The 18,256-nt window shown below is 35.4% G+C and overlaps 1 protein-coding gene across 6 annotated transcripts in view; it reads left to right on the top strand.

Moving 5' to 3' along the window:
- Positions 1 to 18,256, top strand: part of LOC127171492 (A-kinase anchor protein 2) — a 112,259-nt gene that overhangs the window by 63,113 nt on the left and 30,890 nt on the right. For 4 of the 6 annotated variants that reach the window (XM_051120171.1, XM_051120172.1, XM_051120174.1 and 1 more), the window contains one exon: positions 61 to 143. In XM_051120171.1, coding sequence (XP_050976128.1) covers positions 61 to 143 — 83 coding nt within the window. Of the gene's footprint in view, positions 1 to 60; positions 144 to 13,248; positions 13,276 to 16,742; positions 16,864 to 18,256 lie in introns of those variants that run through there. The other 2 variants (XM_051120177.1, XM_051120176.1) reach the window with 2 other exon arrangements.

Raw genomic sequence — 18,256 nt, forward strand, 5'->3', positions numbered from 1 at the left:
TTTAGGTTGTGATAATGCACTTCATAAATGAGTGATTGGTTTGGTGATGTTTTATTGCAGGCGGTGAGAAGGCACGTTCAGTGCTGCTGACGCCAGAGAACGGACTGTATCCTACAGCCACGGCACGATCTGCTGACCCTCTGGTAAGACCGTGGTGATCATATTCGCAGGGCCACCTGTAATATATAAATCCATTTTAATATATTTGAGGCTTATAATGTGACTGTAATCTTCAATCATCAGTGCCAGGAATCAATACTCAGAATGGCATTTCCATGCAAGATCTTTCAAATGCATTACATAGTTCATAGTAGGATGCCAATGGGTTTGTTTCCTACCAGGTTTTATTAATCTGCCGTATTTATAACTTCAGTGCGCTGTTAAATTAATTAGTGAGATGTTAAATGGGTACCTGTTTAGATGGACAATCTGTCTCCTACCAGTTACAACATAGTGTGTCTCTATATAAAAATTTGTGTTAAGAATTGTTAGAACATTTAGGGAAAACTGTGTTCTCAGCTGTTTTCTGGGAGTAATTAGGAAGTTATGAAAAATGTATGACTTTTATGAATTGTGTGACAATGATCTAGTTCAGCTGTTCTCAATGTTTTTGAGTCTAATGCCACCTTTGTCCAAGCAATATTCAAGGACACTTGTATCTAATTTACCTCTGGTTTTATGATAATATTATTAATAATAATAATAATAATAATAATAATTTAAAAATAATTTTAAATATGTATACATAAATCAATGTCTTTTTTGTTATGTTACTACTAGTGTGGTAAACATCAAGGATGCATTTCACAATAACATGCAGGTAATATTTATTTTCAAAACCAAACATAAGAAAATGAAGAATATGCTATTTTTCATGGAAATCAAGCATATTTGTAAGACATTAATATTATATGCACTGTGACATCATTTTCATGACAATTTTTCTCATGAAAATGGGGAAAGTTTTATTTATTTATTTTTTTACTACTACTTTTACTACTGTAATACAATCAGTACAAACATTTATTTATTTATTTAAATTTTGGGATCAAATTTGACCTGAGCATGTTCTTGACAGGTTTTAAGAGATTCACCTTACACCTTTTGCTAATAACCTATTACTTAAAGTTATTATAAAGCAGGTTACTCTTTATTTTAAGGTGCCCTTACATTGTAATTATACACTGAAGTACTAAGTAATATTAATTAACTACATGTACTTACTATATGGTTAGGGTTAGGATTAGGGTTTGGCTTACTTGCATGTAATTATGTATGGTTTTACTTTATTTTGATGGTCCCTTTTGAACATTCTGTTGACTATAAGTAACATTGCACCTACATTTCAACTAACTCTAACTAGAGTGTTAGTAGAGTATTAGTAGACTGGTAAGGTTAGGGTTAGAGTAAGCTGACATGTACTTGCAAGCTTACTTAGAGTCAGTAGAATGATTGTTGGGAGACCATCAGAATAAAGAGTTGGCAGATATTAAGTAGACAGTCTACTAATACTCTAATGAGAGTTAATTGACATGTAGGTGCAACATTACTAAGTGTCAACAGAATGTTAAAAAGGGACCATCAAAATAAAGAGTCACCATGCATAATTAATTGTCATTATAATAGTAAGTGCATGTAATGTCTATCAACGCTTACAAAAATTAACCATGGTTTTACTACAAATAAAACCAAAAAAACATAGTTACTATAGTTAAACCATGGTAACCACAAATTAACCATGGTCTTGCTATGCTAACCATAGTTTAACCATGGTATTTGTAGTGAAACTATGGTTATACCCTGGTGAAAAAAACAGCATAAGCTGGTTAGGTATGTTTTGATGCTGGTTCAAGCTGGTCCTTTGCTGGTTTATGTTGGTCATGTTACTGGTCAAGGTCAATGGTTTATGCTGGTCCTTGACCAGCAACATGACCAGCATAAACCAGTATCAAAACATACCTAACCAGCATATGCTGTTTTTTGGTTACTACACTTTTACTATAATGAAACCACGGTTATTTTTCGTAAGGGAAGGGCACCTTGAAATAAAGTGTTGCCATAAAGCGTTTTTGAAATGTTGAAAGTGGCTTTGATATATCGCTGAGAAGGAGCTATGTTTTGATTATACAGACGTGCGTGATGTACATTCTTCAGATGCCTTGAAGTCTTTTAACTTTTCCTCTAATGAGACCACAGCGGGACATTGTAGCGCAACTTAATTGTTCTATAGAATGTGCAGAAAAATGCCCTGGGCTTTCAATATTTCACTGTTGACCCCCTGCGTTTTTGTTTGCCAGAGTGGAAACAAAGGCAGGATGGGGGCCAGATTGAATAGGCGAGCTGTAACCCGAGCAAAGCGCTCGACTCATTGTGATCGGTTCCTGATTGCACTAGAACGAGAGAGAAACGTCCACGCAGCTCCAGTGCTGCTCTGCTCATTCATTATTCAGCAGGCGCGTGCTGAGCGCGAGAGAAAGAGAGAGACAGTAGAGACGCTGGAGAGGGAGACGCGCAGACAGAGAGCAAAACGCAGGACAAACGTAAGCGCCCGATGCGTTAAAGCAGCGCTCAATGTCAAAGTTGCTGCAGCAGCGAGTGCGTCCGAGAGTGATGCACTGACGCATTTACAGCGCACTCACTCCTCCGTATCACAACATTGGCACAGTGACGGTTTCATCTTACTATCTACAGCTGAGGAACTGATAGACACTTGATGCTGTTCACTGGTGAGAGGTAACCTTCCTTTTTATACCATTGTGAGTGATACAGAGGTCTGGCGTTCAGCTGGATCAGCTGTCACACGTTGTAAACCGTGTGCGTCTTTTGTCTATAAATATTAATAAGAGTGTAGTGCATTAAGAACTGAAAGAGGCAACTGCGGTGGTCTTGATGTCCCTTGCAGCGTGCAGGTGACCTCTTCTTTAATTGCATGCAAGACTGCACCTGCATAGAGGTGAATATCAGCCTTGTGCAAAGGTGAAACAGCTAGAAAAATATTCATGCAATGCATAAAGTTGTGCATGCCAAATAACATCTTGTAATTCTATTGCAACTATAGCAGTTCAGCAGTTTGCATTGCAGAGATTGTCCAATCCGATCACTGTCTGATGCATTAATGTGTTTGAGATGCTGGTAACATGCTGATGGGAGTGTATTGATTATAATGGCACTGAAATGTCATTTGAAGGATTCCCAGAAAAGCATGCCTGTTATCTAATCATTATAAGTAATAGTTTTTCTCTGAACAGGCCCCCTGAGAATTTTATTATAACGTGTTAATCTGCATTGTGAAGGGAATACAAAGTGAAGTGAGGAGAAGCAGGTCGTATGCAAATTTTTATTTGGTCAGCATTCCTGAGGCACTGTGATCCATGGGCAAAGCTTACGGGTGTGCTACGGGCTAGCACAGATGTCCTCCACTGATTCTGATTTATTTTGTGAAAAAGTCATAGAAAAACAGAGAATAATAGATATTATCAAGCAGTGTGAACACAGCAGCTTTTGTCTTGAAGGAATAGTTCACCCCAAAATTAAAATATGCTGAAAATGTACTCACCCTCAGGCTATCCAAGATGTAGATGAGTTTTTTTCTTAATCAGATTTGGAGAAATGCAACATTCCATCACTTGCTCACCAATGGATCCTGAATGGGTGCCATCGAAATAAGAGTCTAAACAGCTGATAAAAGCCTCACAATAATTCACAAGTAATCCACACCACTCCAGTCCATCAGTTAGCGCATGCTTATAATAAAAAAATCAATCTAAAGACATTTTTAACTTTGTTGCTAAAATATGGGTCCTCTATCCATAATATTGCTTTCTCCAGTGAAAAAAATTTCTGAATCAGGAGAGAAATATGCACAGATCAAGCACAGTTTACAAGCCAAAACAGCTCTAAAAAAATATGTGAGTGGATTTTGATGTCAGAGACAAGGTGATGAAACGTTATTATGGATTATTGACCTGAATTTTGGCCAAAAGTGATGGCTTAAATGCCTTAATGATGGCTTTGTTTCCTAAGAAAACACACCTTTTCTCTTCTCAAGACATTAATTGATCTACTGTAGTGGTGTGGATTACTTGTGGATTATTATGAGGTTTTTATCAGCTGTTTGGACTCTCGTTCTGACGGCACCCATTCACTACAGAGGATGATCATAATTCATAATCATAAACCCATCCACTAAATTCAGCCTGTTCATGATGTTTAGCCTGCATTTTGCATAGATGGTTTATAAACTGTAGACTGTGGGTGATCTGTAGGTATACCATCTGTGAAAGGTTGTATAGATGACACAAGTTTAGAAGAAAATGTGTAAAGCCTTTGTTTTTAGAATTTGTGTTTAAGATGTAATTAAGAACAGATTATTTTGTATCAGGGCTGACACAGATTTAAGATGCAGAGAGTCCAAGAGATTAAAGTTGAGCTTGCAGGATGCAGATGGATGCAGTTTATGTACATCTGTAGACGAGTCCAGAACTCAGAAACCAGGGTAAATAAATGAGGTCAAAACCAGAAACACTAGGGAACCATCAAACAAAAAAATACTCGGGAACAGCCAGGACAACACTAGGAAAGCACTAGCAAAGCAAGCAATAGGACTAAAGGGAGTGTGCTGAAAAATGAAGCTGATAATGAGGCTAGTTATGAGATGGTGCCACACAATAGACATTACATTTATTTCACAGACATAACTCTGAAAACAAGCAGAATGTAAAACAGTTGGATATTATAACAGCAAGTAAGAAAAACTGTTGTTGGATTTACATTAAAGGATACCTATTATGGCCCTTTTTACAATAAGTAATATCAGTCTCATGTGTCCTCAGATCATTTTGAAAATGCCTGTTTTGAGAGGAAGCAGAAACATGCTGTTTTCACGCATGTCTCTTTAAATGCAAATGAGCTACTGCTCCCTGCCCCTTTTCTAGCATTGGGCTGCGACTTTACAGCTTGTAATTTGGATATTCTGCCAAAAAACATCTGTTTAGTTTTGATTATCATCATGTATATTGTGCTGAAATTTTAAACCGTATTCGCTTAAACCTCTGATATAGGATTTTCTGAGTGCACAAATCTGAAGCACACCCCAAGAAAGCAGCTGTTGAATGTTGAGCAGTAAGCTCATTGGCTACCGATACAGGATAATGATGTAATAATGATGTCATTAGGACAGACTGAGTTAGACCTATTGGACTATGCCATCCAGAGTTTTATGCCAGAACTCTGTATTTCTCTTTCATGTCGTATTGCGCTTAAACTGCAAATACACACAGGTTTGTGTTTAAAACACACATGAGTTACAAAAACAGTCAGTTATGTTTGTGAAGGTAACAGTTGGGAAAGAAATGGCATGTTTATATTAGATATGTGTGGCAGCAGTGTAATATACAGTAAATAAATCAATAAATCCACTGTTCTCTTGTCTCCTCTGAGGCTGGGACTCAGACTGCTCGTCTGTGCAGACAAAGACAGAACAGTTTGATGATTCGCTCAAACTTTTGTCATGGCGTTAAAACTGGTACAATGCTGTCGCTTGAGAAAACTAAATGAAAGCACCATGGGTGAAAACGTGCAGATTAAGGAGCGGTAATATAATAATAAGATCCCCTTACCACATCACCAAGCGAGTGAAATGTTTTTTCAGAAGCTTGCAGAAAAAGGCTTACCAAAACAAAGTTACTGGGTTGTCCTTTTTCACATTTTCTGAGTTGGTAGACGCACCAGGGACCTAATTATAACACTTAAACACGGAAAAAGTCAGACTTTCATGATATGCACTAGTAAAAAAGTAATAGATTTAAAATGCATTCATTTTATACTAAGTATAGTTCAAGTCTGTACTGACATATCACTTGAGACTTGAGAAAAAGTTGTAATTAAAAGTTGTTTGGAGTAATACTTGTCCACAATGCACTTTTCTTAATATTACGCCTAAAATATGTTTTAATGTCACTATTGATGAGCACTTTGTGATCTTTAAATAATATCGGTCTTTAAATGCAAAATATTTAAAGTGTACCTAAAGTATACATCCAGTAGTTCCATTTTAGCACAATCAAAAATACTTCAGTATATCTTTAGTTGGAATTCAGCACTACTTTTGCACAATTAAAGTGCATGAAGTACAGAATTTGTTGTTCCAATTTCACAGATATACCAGTACAAAATACCAGTTTAGTATACTAAAGTACAATTGAAAGGTATTTTTATTAAGTACATACACTCTAAAACGTGATAAGTTGACTTAACTTTAAAAAAAAATTGAGTAAACCCCTTGCCAGTTCACTTAACTGATTTTTTAAATTATTATTTACTTAACAATTTTAAGGCAACAGGTTTTCTCATTTTCAACTTTTCACTTTTTACAGTGTAATATGTAAATGTATTTGTAGTATACTTAGCATGACATAAATGTATTTTAAATACATTTTATTATATTTATTTTTCACTAGGGTGTCACCGTTAAAACAATTTTCACTGAGTAATTTCTAGTAAATTTCATTCATTGAATTAAATGTGAATTGTTGAAGTAGTACGGTATTTTCTTGTAAAACATACTCCAATAATCTTTATTTACAACTTTAAAATAAAAAAAAATTACAATGTAAATCTTGCTGCTATGTGTATCAAACAAAGTCTTGAATATCTCTCTAAGTTTTTGGCAAATTGAAGACAAATCTGTATGAATTTGTGCGATCTTATTAAAATAGTTTCATATGACCTCCTCACAGCCTAAGGTTTTGGATAGAGTTTTATGCTTCCATTTTAAATTACAAATAGTGTGTTTCACATCTTACAAACTTGTAGGAAGTTACAGCTTGGTAAAATACATACAGGTGCATCTCAATAAATTAGAATGCCGTGGAAATGTTCATTTATTTCAGTAATTCAACTCAAATTGTGAAACTTGTGTATTAAATAAATTCAATGCACACAGACTGAAGTAGTTTAAGTCTTTGATCTTTTAATTGTGATGATTTTGGCTCACATTTAACAAAAACCCACCAATTCTCAATCTCAATAAATTAAAATAAGACCAAAAAAAAAAAAAAAAAAACAACATTTTTAGTGAATTGTTGGCCTTCTGGAAAGTATGTTTATTTACTGTATATGTACTCAATACTTGGTAGGGGCTCCTTTTGCTTTAATTACTGCCTCAATTCAGAGTGGCATGGAGGTGATCAGTCTGTGGCACTGCTGAGGTGGTTTGGAAGCCCAGGTTTCTTTGACAGTGGCCTTCAGCTCATCTGCTTCTTTTGGTCTCTTGTTTGTCATTTTCCTCTTCACAATACCCCATAGATTCTCTGTGGGGTTCAGGTCTGGTGAGTTTGCTGGACAGTCAAGCACACCAACACCATGGTCATTTAACCAACTTTTGGTGCTTTTGGCAGTGTGGGCAGGTGCCAAATCCTGCTGGAAAATGAAATCAGCATCTTTAAAAAGCTGGTCAGGAAGCATGAAGTGCTCTAAAATTTCTTGGTAAATGGGTGCAGTGACTTTGGTTTTCAAAAAACACAGTGGACCAACACCAGCAGGTGACATTGCACCCCAAATCATCACAGACTGTGGAAACTTAACACTGGACTTAAAGCAACTTGGGCTATGAGTTTCTCCACCCTTTCTCCAGACTCTAGGACCTTGGTTTCCAAATGAAATACAAAACTTGCTCTCACCTGAAAAGAGGACTTTGGACCACTGGGCAACAGTCCATTTCTTCTTCTCCTTAGCCCAGGTAAGACGCCTCTGACGTTGTCTGTGGTTCAGCAGTGGCTTAACAAGAGGAATACGACAACTGTAGCCGAATTCCTTGACACGTCTGTGTGTGGTGGCTCTTGATGCCTTGACCCCAGCCTCAGTCCATTCCTTGTGAAGTTCACCCAAATTCTTGAATCAATTTTGCCTGACAAGCCTCTCAAGGCTGCGGTTCTCTCAGTTGGTTGTGCATCTTTTTCTTCCACACTTTTTCCTTCCACTCAACTTTCTGTTGACATGCTTGGATACAGCACTGAACAGCCAGCTTCTTTGGCAATGAATGTTTGTCTTACCCTCCTTGTGAAGGGTGTCAATGATTGTCTTCTGGACAACTGTCAGATCAGCAGTCTTCCCCATGGTTGTGTAGCCTAGTGAACCAAACTGAGAGACTGTTTTGAAGGCTCAGGAAGCCTTTGCAGGTGTTTTAAATTGATTAGCTGATTGGCATGTCAGCATATTCTAATTTGCTGAGATTTGCTGAGAATTAAATGTGAGCCATTTGTGATGTGAGCCAAAGTCATCACAATTAAAAGAACCAAAGACTACTTCATCTGTGTGCATTGAATTTATGATGCATTGTGGGATTGGGTTGTTGCATTTAAACACCTGGAAACAGTAGCTGGATAGTAAGATTTCAGCGATTTCAGCCGTGTCTTACATCAGACAGGTTAATGAACTAGGGAGAAAATTATCAAAAACATTGTAAAATAGTCAAAATAATAGAAATAGTGTGTAGTAAGGGATGTTATTTCTACCAGTCACCTACTGACACTTAACAACAGCTAATTTCCTCTCAAGCTGGTATCGTATTGACTGAAAGTGACCTTCACTTTCAACTATCACACCAGGTCAGCACACTTGCTAATTACTGAATGAGGAAAGACTTGCTCCCTTACACTCCTTTAACCTTTTCTTCGAGATAAGGTTAGACAAATACGACCTGTAAAAACCCACGTCCTGAAATGTGGATCCAGATGTTAAAGGAAAGCCATTACTGGAAACAGAGCTAATGTTTGTGAAATTCCATCGAAACATTATAAAAATCTGAAAGCTGTGGGTGGCAGGATTCGAGTCCAAGAGCAAAGAACCCAAGAAAAACTAGTTCTTTGAAATTGTGAAATAGTATTAGCACATCAGTCCACGGCTCTCTTCAAACTATGATTCCAAGAAAACATACTGCTTTTGTGAACATATAAAGATTATGTGTCCTAGTTTTCAAAACAAGACTCAGAGATGTCATTACCCAAACACTTCAGAGTACCTCCCTCACGGTTTGGCCGCAGATTACACAACCACTATTCACAACAGTGTTTACTACGAATTATTCATCCATATCCTGTTGCTTGTAAATGATACAGGAATACAGCTATCTGCACATAATCATCAACAGGTGAAGTGGTGTTGTGTTCTGACATTATATCTTAATGGGAAGTAGAAAGCATGTTAGCGACTTGGCGATTTCCCTGCTGTGTAATGGAAGCATTGTCAGATAGATGTGAGCCGAGGGGTATCATTTACTCCGTGGTTAGAAACCAGGACAGTTGAACCCATGGGGTATATTCCACTTTGTTGTCCCTGTTGTCCATTGAAGTCTATGGACCTGAATTACATTGTGTATGTAGCTTTCACCCAGAGTCCTAGAGGTGGACGCGTGCCAGTTGACGGTCAGCTGTGCCTGCTGCTTTATGTGTCTTTCCCTTTCTCAGTTTCCAGGAAAAAGGTGTCCGTGTTTTGGGATCCTTTCAGTTCTGTCTTTTTTTCTTGTTGCTCATTGTCTTTGGCAGTTAGGCAACACAATATCTGTCCTAGAAAAGCATCCACCCTTTTATTATCAAAGTAAACATTTTGTCAATGATAAGAATTGTGATCTTATTCTCAGTGATTGTTTTCCCAAAACAATTCCACTTGTTTCTTATCAAAGGACATACTTTTAATCAGTCGTCCAGTCAATTATTTTATATTCCCTTACTAAAAAGAAGTTTATTCAAGTTTGCTATTAGTATACTTCTTTTAAACTAAAAATGGGAAAGTATACTTTTAGTCTACTTTTTAGGAGAAATGGGCTTTATGCACTTCTCAGAAATATACTTAAAATGACATTTCAGTATACTTGACATACTTAGGAAAAGTCTAAATATATTTGAGATATACTTCTGTGTTTCTGTGAATCTGTGTTTTCACTGTTATACGAGCACTATTACAGATCTTCTATACAGAATTTCCAAAAAACACAAGTGAAGAACAAACCGAAACAACGTAATCTAACACGATCATCAGACATAAAACAGCATCAAAACTGTGTAACATTATGGAATAAAATAGAGGTAATAATGACTGTAAAGCGTTAGGGTGTTGATCGACCCCATCTACGTTTTGATTATCACTGTGAATCCAATTCATAGTTCAGTTTTGTTCAAAATGTTGTTTATTTCTTGTTTAAAAAAGAATGCATGAAGGTAGAATAAAATGTTTTTGTTTACAAGTAGATACCCTGTTCTTAAAAGTATACTTTTATATACTAGAAAGTGGGCCAATTTAGACCCAAGGAGTATTGAAATAGTACACTTATGAGTATACTACTAGTACACTAATATTATACTTACTACATAAGGTATACTTAAAAAAAATACTTGAACTTTACTTAAGTATACTTAATAAAATAAACTTAAAATATACTACTTTCTGGTAAGGGTTAACATGCTTTAACATTTTAAATAATTTGATGTGTCACACAAATTCATAAAATATGTGTTTTCTGTGCTTAGAAAGAAATATAAAATTGTTTTGTTTAAAAAAAATAGCAAATTTTGGAGCATTAACACTTGAACACTTCAAATTTAAATCAATTAATAGACTATTGTAATACACAAAATATTTCTCATTATAATAATAAGGGGCAAATAACTCATCAGTCATTTCACTATGCACACATTGTGGTAGCATTTGTTGTGCTTCCTTAAATCTGTAGTTTGCACAGTAATTGTATTACAGTTATGTGAATCATAGGAATTACAAAATCAGTCATATTTTTGGCTGAAATGTGAACTGGGCATGTGGCATTGTGTAAGATTCACACATTATATTTGGAGATTTACATCTTCGCTAAAGACTTTATTCTGCTGAGAATACACACAATACAAAATGTCAAACATTACTAATCACTGGCAAGGTCTTCAGCCAATTATAGAAATCAGAAATGGCAGAAAATAATCAGTCTTTAGGGAATGTGATACTCAAGTCAATACAAGTTCTCGATGTGTTTGATAAAAATGATTGCTAACCTTGTCTGTGTAAAGTTATATCCAATCTTTAAACTCGTGTCATGGCCATAAAGCTGGTAAAAATAATAACTTTATGTACTGTACATACAGAAAAATCCATAAACACATATCCAGGCATTCATCATTTTAATAAAGGTTAACTTGTTCTGCACCCAGAACATTCTTGTAGGCTGTTGATTGATTCATGGAATTTGTGTTAGCGTTGTGTATCAAACTCTACCCTGTGACCGGATTCCAAGAAGATGACAAATTACAATACTAGATTGTTGTAGGTGTGACCGGAGTGCTTTGAACAGTGATGCACAGTACCTGGAAATAGCTTCCTTTGTGTTGAAACGTTCCCTCCCATCTAGTCTGTAATACCAAGTCATAAAAAATATCATACAAAGTAGTTCAAAACAAAACAAACAAACAAAAAGCATATATATATAGAAAATGTTATTTTCTCTAACTTTTCATTTGGGTTTTCTGAAATCATATAATGAGCAATTTAATATGTATTCAAAATTATTAATTCTTGCCCTCCACTGCAGCTCCTAAATCAAATAGTTATTTTATATTAGTCACAGTATGTTACATTTGAAGTCAATGATGGCAGATTTTGTTGGTACTCATGTGTCTCATGATCAAATGTCCTTCAAGTAGCAAAAGATTTATTTATGGGCTTTTTATGCCTTTATTTGGACAGGACAGTGTAGAGCAGACAGGAAAGCATTGGGTGAAGAGAGAGGGGAGTGGGATTGGCAAAGGACCATGAGCCAGGATTCGAACTCAGGTCACTGTGAGCGCAATTGCACTTATGTCAGAGCACTAACCGTGAGGCTATTGGTGCTGACAGGAGAAAAGTTTTTAGTAGTTAATCTGTTTTATTTATTTTTTTTATTATTATTATTTTATTTTATTTTTATTTTATTTATTTATTTATTTATGTATTTTTATTTTTTTGAGAAAATATGGAATATATCGTGCACACACAATATAGATACATTGTTTAAGGCTTTTATGGTGCTTGTTTTCATTTTGACAGATGCTTTCACATTCATTTTATGTAAAAGAACAGCTAGAAAATTCAAACTAAACAGCTTTCTTTTGCTCAGGGCAGTGAATTTATGTGAATTTATCAGCTTGAAAATGAGTGAAATGTTGGTCCCACTTTATATTATGTGGCCTTAACTACCATTTACTTGCATCAAAAAATAATTACAATGTATTTATTGTGTTCATGTTGTATTGCAATACATAGGTTTAAGGGTGGGTTAAGGTGTAAGGGATGGGTCAACAGTCAAATTATAAATGTAATTAGAGAACTTAATTACAGATGTAATTACATGTAGGCATTTTTTAATAGTAGTAAAGTACAATGTACAAACATGCATGTACACAAAAAGTGCATTGTATCAAATGATTAATCTAAATGTAAGTACACAGTAGTTAAGCCCACCTAATGTAAAGTGGACCAAAATGGCTATGTGGGAAACTCAAACTCCTAAACTCGCGGATTTCTACTGGAATGACTTGATTTTATCTGAGAAACAGTAAATGTTAGCAAAAATTCTTTAATAATTCACCTTTTGAGTTCCATGGAAGAATAAAAGTCATACAGAGTTTGGAATAAAGTGAGGATGAGTAAATGATGACAGAATTTTCATTTTTAGTTGAATATTGGCTCAATATTTCATTATTCTTCTAATAAAATCAGCTGGTTTGCTGCACATAAAAATAAAACGATAATTCAAAAGACAAAATATCAGCAGTATCTGACCATTAAAATCAATTCGAAATAAAGACAGGGGGAGAATGCACTGGCAGTGGAAGTAATGAAGGCCCAGGGCTTATTCACACCGTCTAAATACAGCAGGGTAATCAGGAGCTGGAAATAGGATTGTGGGTTGGGTGATTATCTGTCTGTCGCACGTTACGCTCACACAAGAACCAGTGACACTATTTATTTCACACAGCTCTGACTTTGATGCAGTCTGTGCATCTACATGAGACACCGCTGGTGAACAGAGTTCGGTGTGTTGAAGGCACCCTGGGGCAGACAGCAGCTAATTGGGTTTGCCATGCTGTCGTTGGCCGCTGATGCCGATGAAAGCCGGGTCGCGGTTAGGAGTTATGTTCAGAAGTCAATAGGCGAGGGTGACGGTCACGCAAACGGGATCAATCCATATGTGCGACTGCTTTAACCAGGTCATGACTAAGGTTGTTTTTCTCTGGGAATTTAATGGCTTTGCAGGTAAGGGTCACATTCATTTAGGATATTTTGTTGATGACGGTAGTTCATATTTAAAGTCAATATTTCCTAGAAGGATATACAGTTTGCTTATGAGTGTGAATGTTTACAGAGGATCCAAAGTGTTTAGACTCCTCAGTTACAGTTGAAAATGTTTAAATGTTATTGCATTAAATAGCAAACTATCAAACAAAGTGGTGCCCGCTAGGTAACACTTTACTTAAAGGATAAATTCACTTCCAGAATAAACATTTACTCACCCCCATGTCATCCAAGATGTTCATGTCATTCTGTCTTCAGTCGCATAGAAATTAAGGTTTTTAGGAAACCATTCTAGGATTTTTCTCCATGTAGTGGACTTCAATGGGGAACAACAGGTTGAAGGTCCAAGTTTCAGTGCAGACTTATCTAGTGAAACGATCAGTCATTTTCTAAAAATTAAAATAAAATTTATATTCGTTTCAACCACAAATACTTGTCTTGGACTAGCTCTGTGTCTACGCATCACGTAATCATGTTGGAAATGTCACACACGGTTTGTGTGTGTACTTCGGTTCAAAAATGTACACTCTCAAAAATGCTGGGTTATTTGACAACCCAGCGCTGGGTAAATATTTGACAGAATGTTTTTACATGCTGGGTTAATTTATTTAAGTTAGCTATTGTTTAAAAATTATTATATTGCTGGTTTAAAATGGGCTGGAACTTATAAAAACACACACAGAGAATTACCAGAGGCAACAGCAATAATCAAAAGATGAACATTTATTATTTAGCAAGAACACATGGACAAAATACAAGACAAATTGAATTTATTTGGGTGAGTACAGCATACTTAGAATATTGCATACATTTAAGCTTGTTTAGACATAAAAATGTAACATTTAAAAGTAGAAATTTAATTTTAGTGTATTCAAACGTTTTTTTTTTTAACAGCTGTTTACTGAAATAGCGATAATTTTTACACCGGTGTGTCGCAGCCTCGCACTTCACAGCTAAAAGATGCTGTGACTGACTCCAAAACCTGGCCATAAACAAACAGTACAGACATTAGAGAACATGTTTTAAGATGAAACTCAGAACAATAACGAATAAAATTTATTTTATGCAAGGCAAAGGCATTTCCATCCTGCGAAACAACCACTGCTGATGCAGCTGACTGACATCTCATCCTTATGTTGCATAAAATAATACAATTTATAGCACAAAGACTTTATAAATGAAATAAAATGTATACAAACCTTTATTTCGATGTAGAAATGCAAATCGGCGGCGCTGCGAAGAGCTTTCTCCTGAGGACTCAAAAAGCCCACACTTTGACTGCTGGGTTGTTTCATCAGAGACAGGCTTAACCCAGCGACTGAGTAGAAAAAAATAACCCAGCGTTAAAAATGACCCAGCAACTTAGTTACAGAAAAAACACCCAGCAAAAAATAAACCAACAAAATGACCCAAGTTGAACCCAGTACCTGGGTAAAAATATTAAATATAACCCAATAAAATGACCTAATGGGCTAAACTCAGCATTTGGGTTAAAATAATAACCCAGCATTTTTTAGAGTGTAGGGTATGTTGAAAAACTCCATCTCATTTTCTCCTCCCACTTTAAAATTGTCCAACATCATTGTTTTAACATATTTTGTAAAGGGCGTTTGACTTTCTTTGAGACCTTCAACCCACTGGCTCCCATTGAAATTCACTATATGGAAAAAAATCCTGAAATGTTTTCCCCAAAAACCTTTATATTTTATATATATATATATATATATATATATATATATATATATATATATATATATAGTATTTTTAAGTATTTTTAAGTATTTTTTTAATAAGTATTTTTAATTAATTATTAGTGCATTGCATGATCTCCTAAATAATTGTAACCACAGTTATAATACTTAATATAACACGTATCTATTCATTGTTACACCTTTAGAAAGTGTAATGCATTAAATGCATGAACAAACCTTCAAATATTATAATGCATGTTAACTTTGAGTACAATTATATATGAAATGATGTGAAAAAAGCAATACAACACATATTATGAATACCTTTTAAATGCATTTTATATAAAGGTTTAAGTAAGCTGTAAGCATATTAATGATGTTAAAGTAACATATTGGCAAACTTTTCTTCTACTTTGTCCGCTAACATTGTTCAGTTTGTTTGATTTTTTTTTTCTTGGTTACTGTTTATAATGCATTACGGATTCCAGTTATCTGTGGAGGATTCATGCAATGCTGTTTTAGAATCTCTAATGATGCACAATTTGGTTCTTCCAAATTAATTATTTAAGATACTCCAAATCAGTAATTTATTTGCTGGCTTATCCTATATTCCAGATGGAACTGCATGTAGAATTGAGTTGTTTCAAGTTTCAAGTTGTTTCAAAGTTGGAATATGCAGCTCTCAGTAAAGCTCACTAGGTTTTGTAAAAGAGTGAATGTCACAGCAGTGTGTAGATTGTTGATTGCATGTGTTTGCATGAATACACCTGTGCAAACAGGTGAGTGAAAGAACCTGAGCGTATTTTCTGATTGAAATCATGGTGGACATTCACCGCGTCTCTCATCGGGGCGCTTTCATTCACACCTGCCGTCCAGATCAGAGCGAAACTCATCGTCAGCTGTTATTACGGCTCAGATCAAAACCATAGCAACAAACGTGTGCCGTATAACTAGTAAAAGGGGAGAGGTGCGGTGCACTGTGGGAAAGGAAGCTAATCTCCATTAGTTAGCATCAAAATTAAGCCTTCTGGTCTCAGTGTCCAAGCATGGCACGCATCCTGAATGCTAACAAATGGAGTAGCATTGAAATGTCTGTTCATTTCGGTGAATCTGTTTGTTTGGACTCTAAAAAGATTCAAAGCTTGTATTTTTTGCCTTTATTTTGCATCACAGTGTAATATCTTGCCTCGGAAACAACGCTCCATTCTGGAAGTTAACGCCCACTTTTCATTATCCAATTAAGTTCTGCTTTACTTGGTTATACATTGGATTTTGAAAGTAAAACAGGTAGCAAACAGCAATTTATGTTGACTCTAAGGGGGTTGTTTTGCTAGGAGTGTGCCATGCTGACCACAGCACATAAAAAAGCCTTGAATAGGCACTAACAAGAAACCTTCCTCCTCATGTAGTCTTTAGCTTGTTCAGTCTTCTCAGTGAAGTAGATTCTAATCCTGTGTGCACAGTGGAAAATATGTGTGGCTTCTGTTTGTATTGCATCTAAAATTGGATTTCGCTGTTGAAACTTTGTTTTTATATAGGCTTTACACATTAACTGGCGGTATTAAGTTTGATTGCATTGCAGTGCGTGTGATGTCAATAAGCGGATGCAAATGCTGCGATTCCGAGTCGGGTTGCATTTTCCAAATCTCATGCACAGAGTGTTTCTTTTCATGTCTCCCCAGCATTCAGCCTTTTGTTGAGCTGCCTGTTTATAAAGAGAGCGAGCGAGCGAGACCCATGTTGCCATGACTGTTGCCAGCGTAGAGTCCATCTTAGTGTGTTTCCCAGTTAAATCAACAGATCCACAAGAAATACTGCCGGCATGGTTTCATTTTGGATGATATTTTCAGCCTTTTTGGTAGGTGGATTGTTTTTGTTTTTAAATACTCATTTAAAGGAAGACTTTTAATGCACATCTATAGCCAGTTAGAATGGCCTTTTGAGATGCTCTTTTTTATATACTTGATTTGTTTTGTTAGTTTAAGATTTTTTATGTACATTTGTTTTATCAACTCTACTGTTTTAGGAAATTGATGTTTTAGTAGATAAGACTAATTAAATAAAACTATAATTAAATAAAATAATAAATAATAAATGATCAAATAATAATTTGGTTTTGTAAATTGTAAAATTTAAATGAATATTCCCAAATAAAAACAATCAAAACAACACACTTATTAAAGGTACTTGTTTAGCTGCATGTCATGTGACCTTTAAATTATACAAATATTTCTCTAAAACCACAGGGGCTTTAAAAGTATTAATAAACAGCCAATATACTAGTAATAGATATGCTAATAAGCAACTACACTGTAAAAAAAACAATTTGCTGAATCAAATTAAATTAATTTGTAACCTGGCTGCCTTAAAATTTTAAGTTCAGTTAAGTCAAAAACAGTTCATTCAACTTGAAATGTCAAATTATACTAAGTGACAACTTAGATATTTGAGTTGAATCAACTTAAAATTTTAAGGCAGCTGGGTCACTTACTCATCTGTTAAGTTTAGCAAACACAAATATCTAAGTTGTTGCTTAGTACAACTTAACATTTCAAGTTGAATGAACTTATTAGTTAACTGAACTTAAAATATTAAAGCAGCAGGGTAACAAATTATTTTAAGCTGACTCAACAAATTGTGTTTTTTATTTTTTACAGTGTAGTTAATAGTATGAAATGATCCCTAAACTGAAGTGCTACCAAATTCAGTTCAGTTTTTAATTAGATCTTTTTTGCCAGCATCTTTGAGATTTTAGTTAATTATATTTCTAATCAGCTTTTATCTATTTTTTCTGCCATCTTGGTTGGATTTTGAGCCTGAGTTTGTCACAATGCATTCTGAGTTTGCATTATCTTTGAATGAAAACTGCCATAAAATATGTCCAAAAGATTTAAAAGATCAAAAAAAAAAAAAAAAAAAAAAAATTGAGCCAGCTAGAAGGCACAGGGAGTGTAGAGGGTAAACTGGTGCCTACATAGAGCAGGCAGTTCACTAGTTTTAGTACATTGTCTTTGTGAATGTTGAACAGCTTCTCATACAGATAAATCAGCAAGATTAGACTAAACATAATTCCTGATAGTCTTGGAATGCACAGTCTGTGTTAACACAGCAAAAATGGATTAAGTGTAAGTTTCAGTTTAGTTTCAGTGGCATGGAGATATGAGATGTACACTTAAAATATTACCACTTAAAAGCAGAATATACAGCCTTAACATAAGCACAGGGAGCTGATAAGATTCACTTTTCGCTTG

Source organism: Labeo rohita, chromosome 10 (assembly GCF_022985175.1).
Source record: "Labeo rohita strain BAU-BD-2019 chromosome 10, IGBB_LRoh.1.0, whole genome shotgun sequence".
NCBI lineage: Eukaryota > Metazoa > Chordata > Actinopteri > Cypriniformes > Cyprinidae > Labeo > Labeo rohita.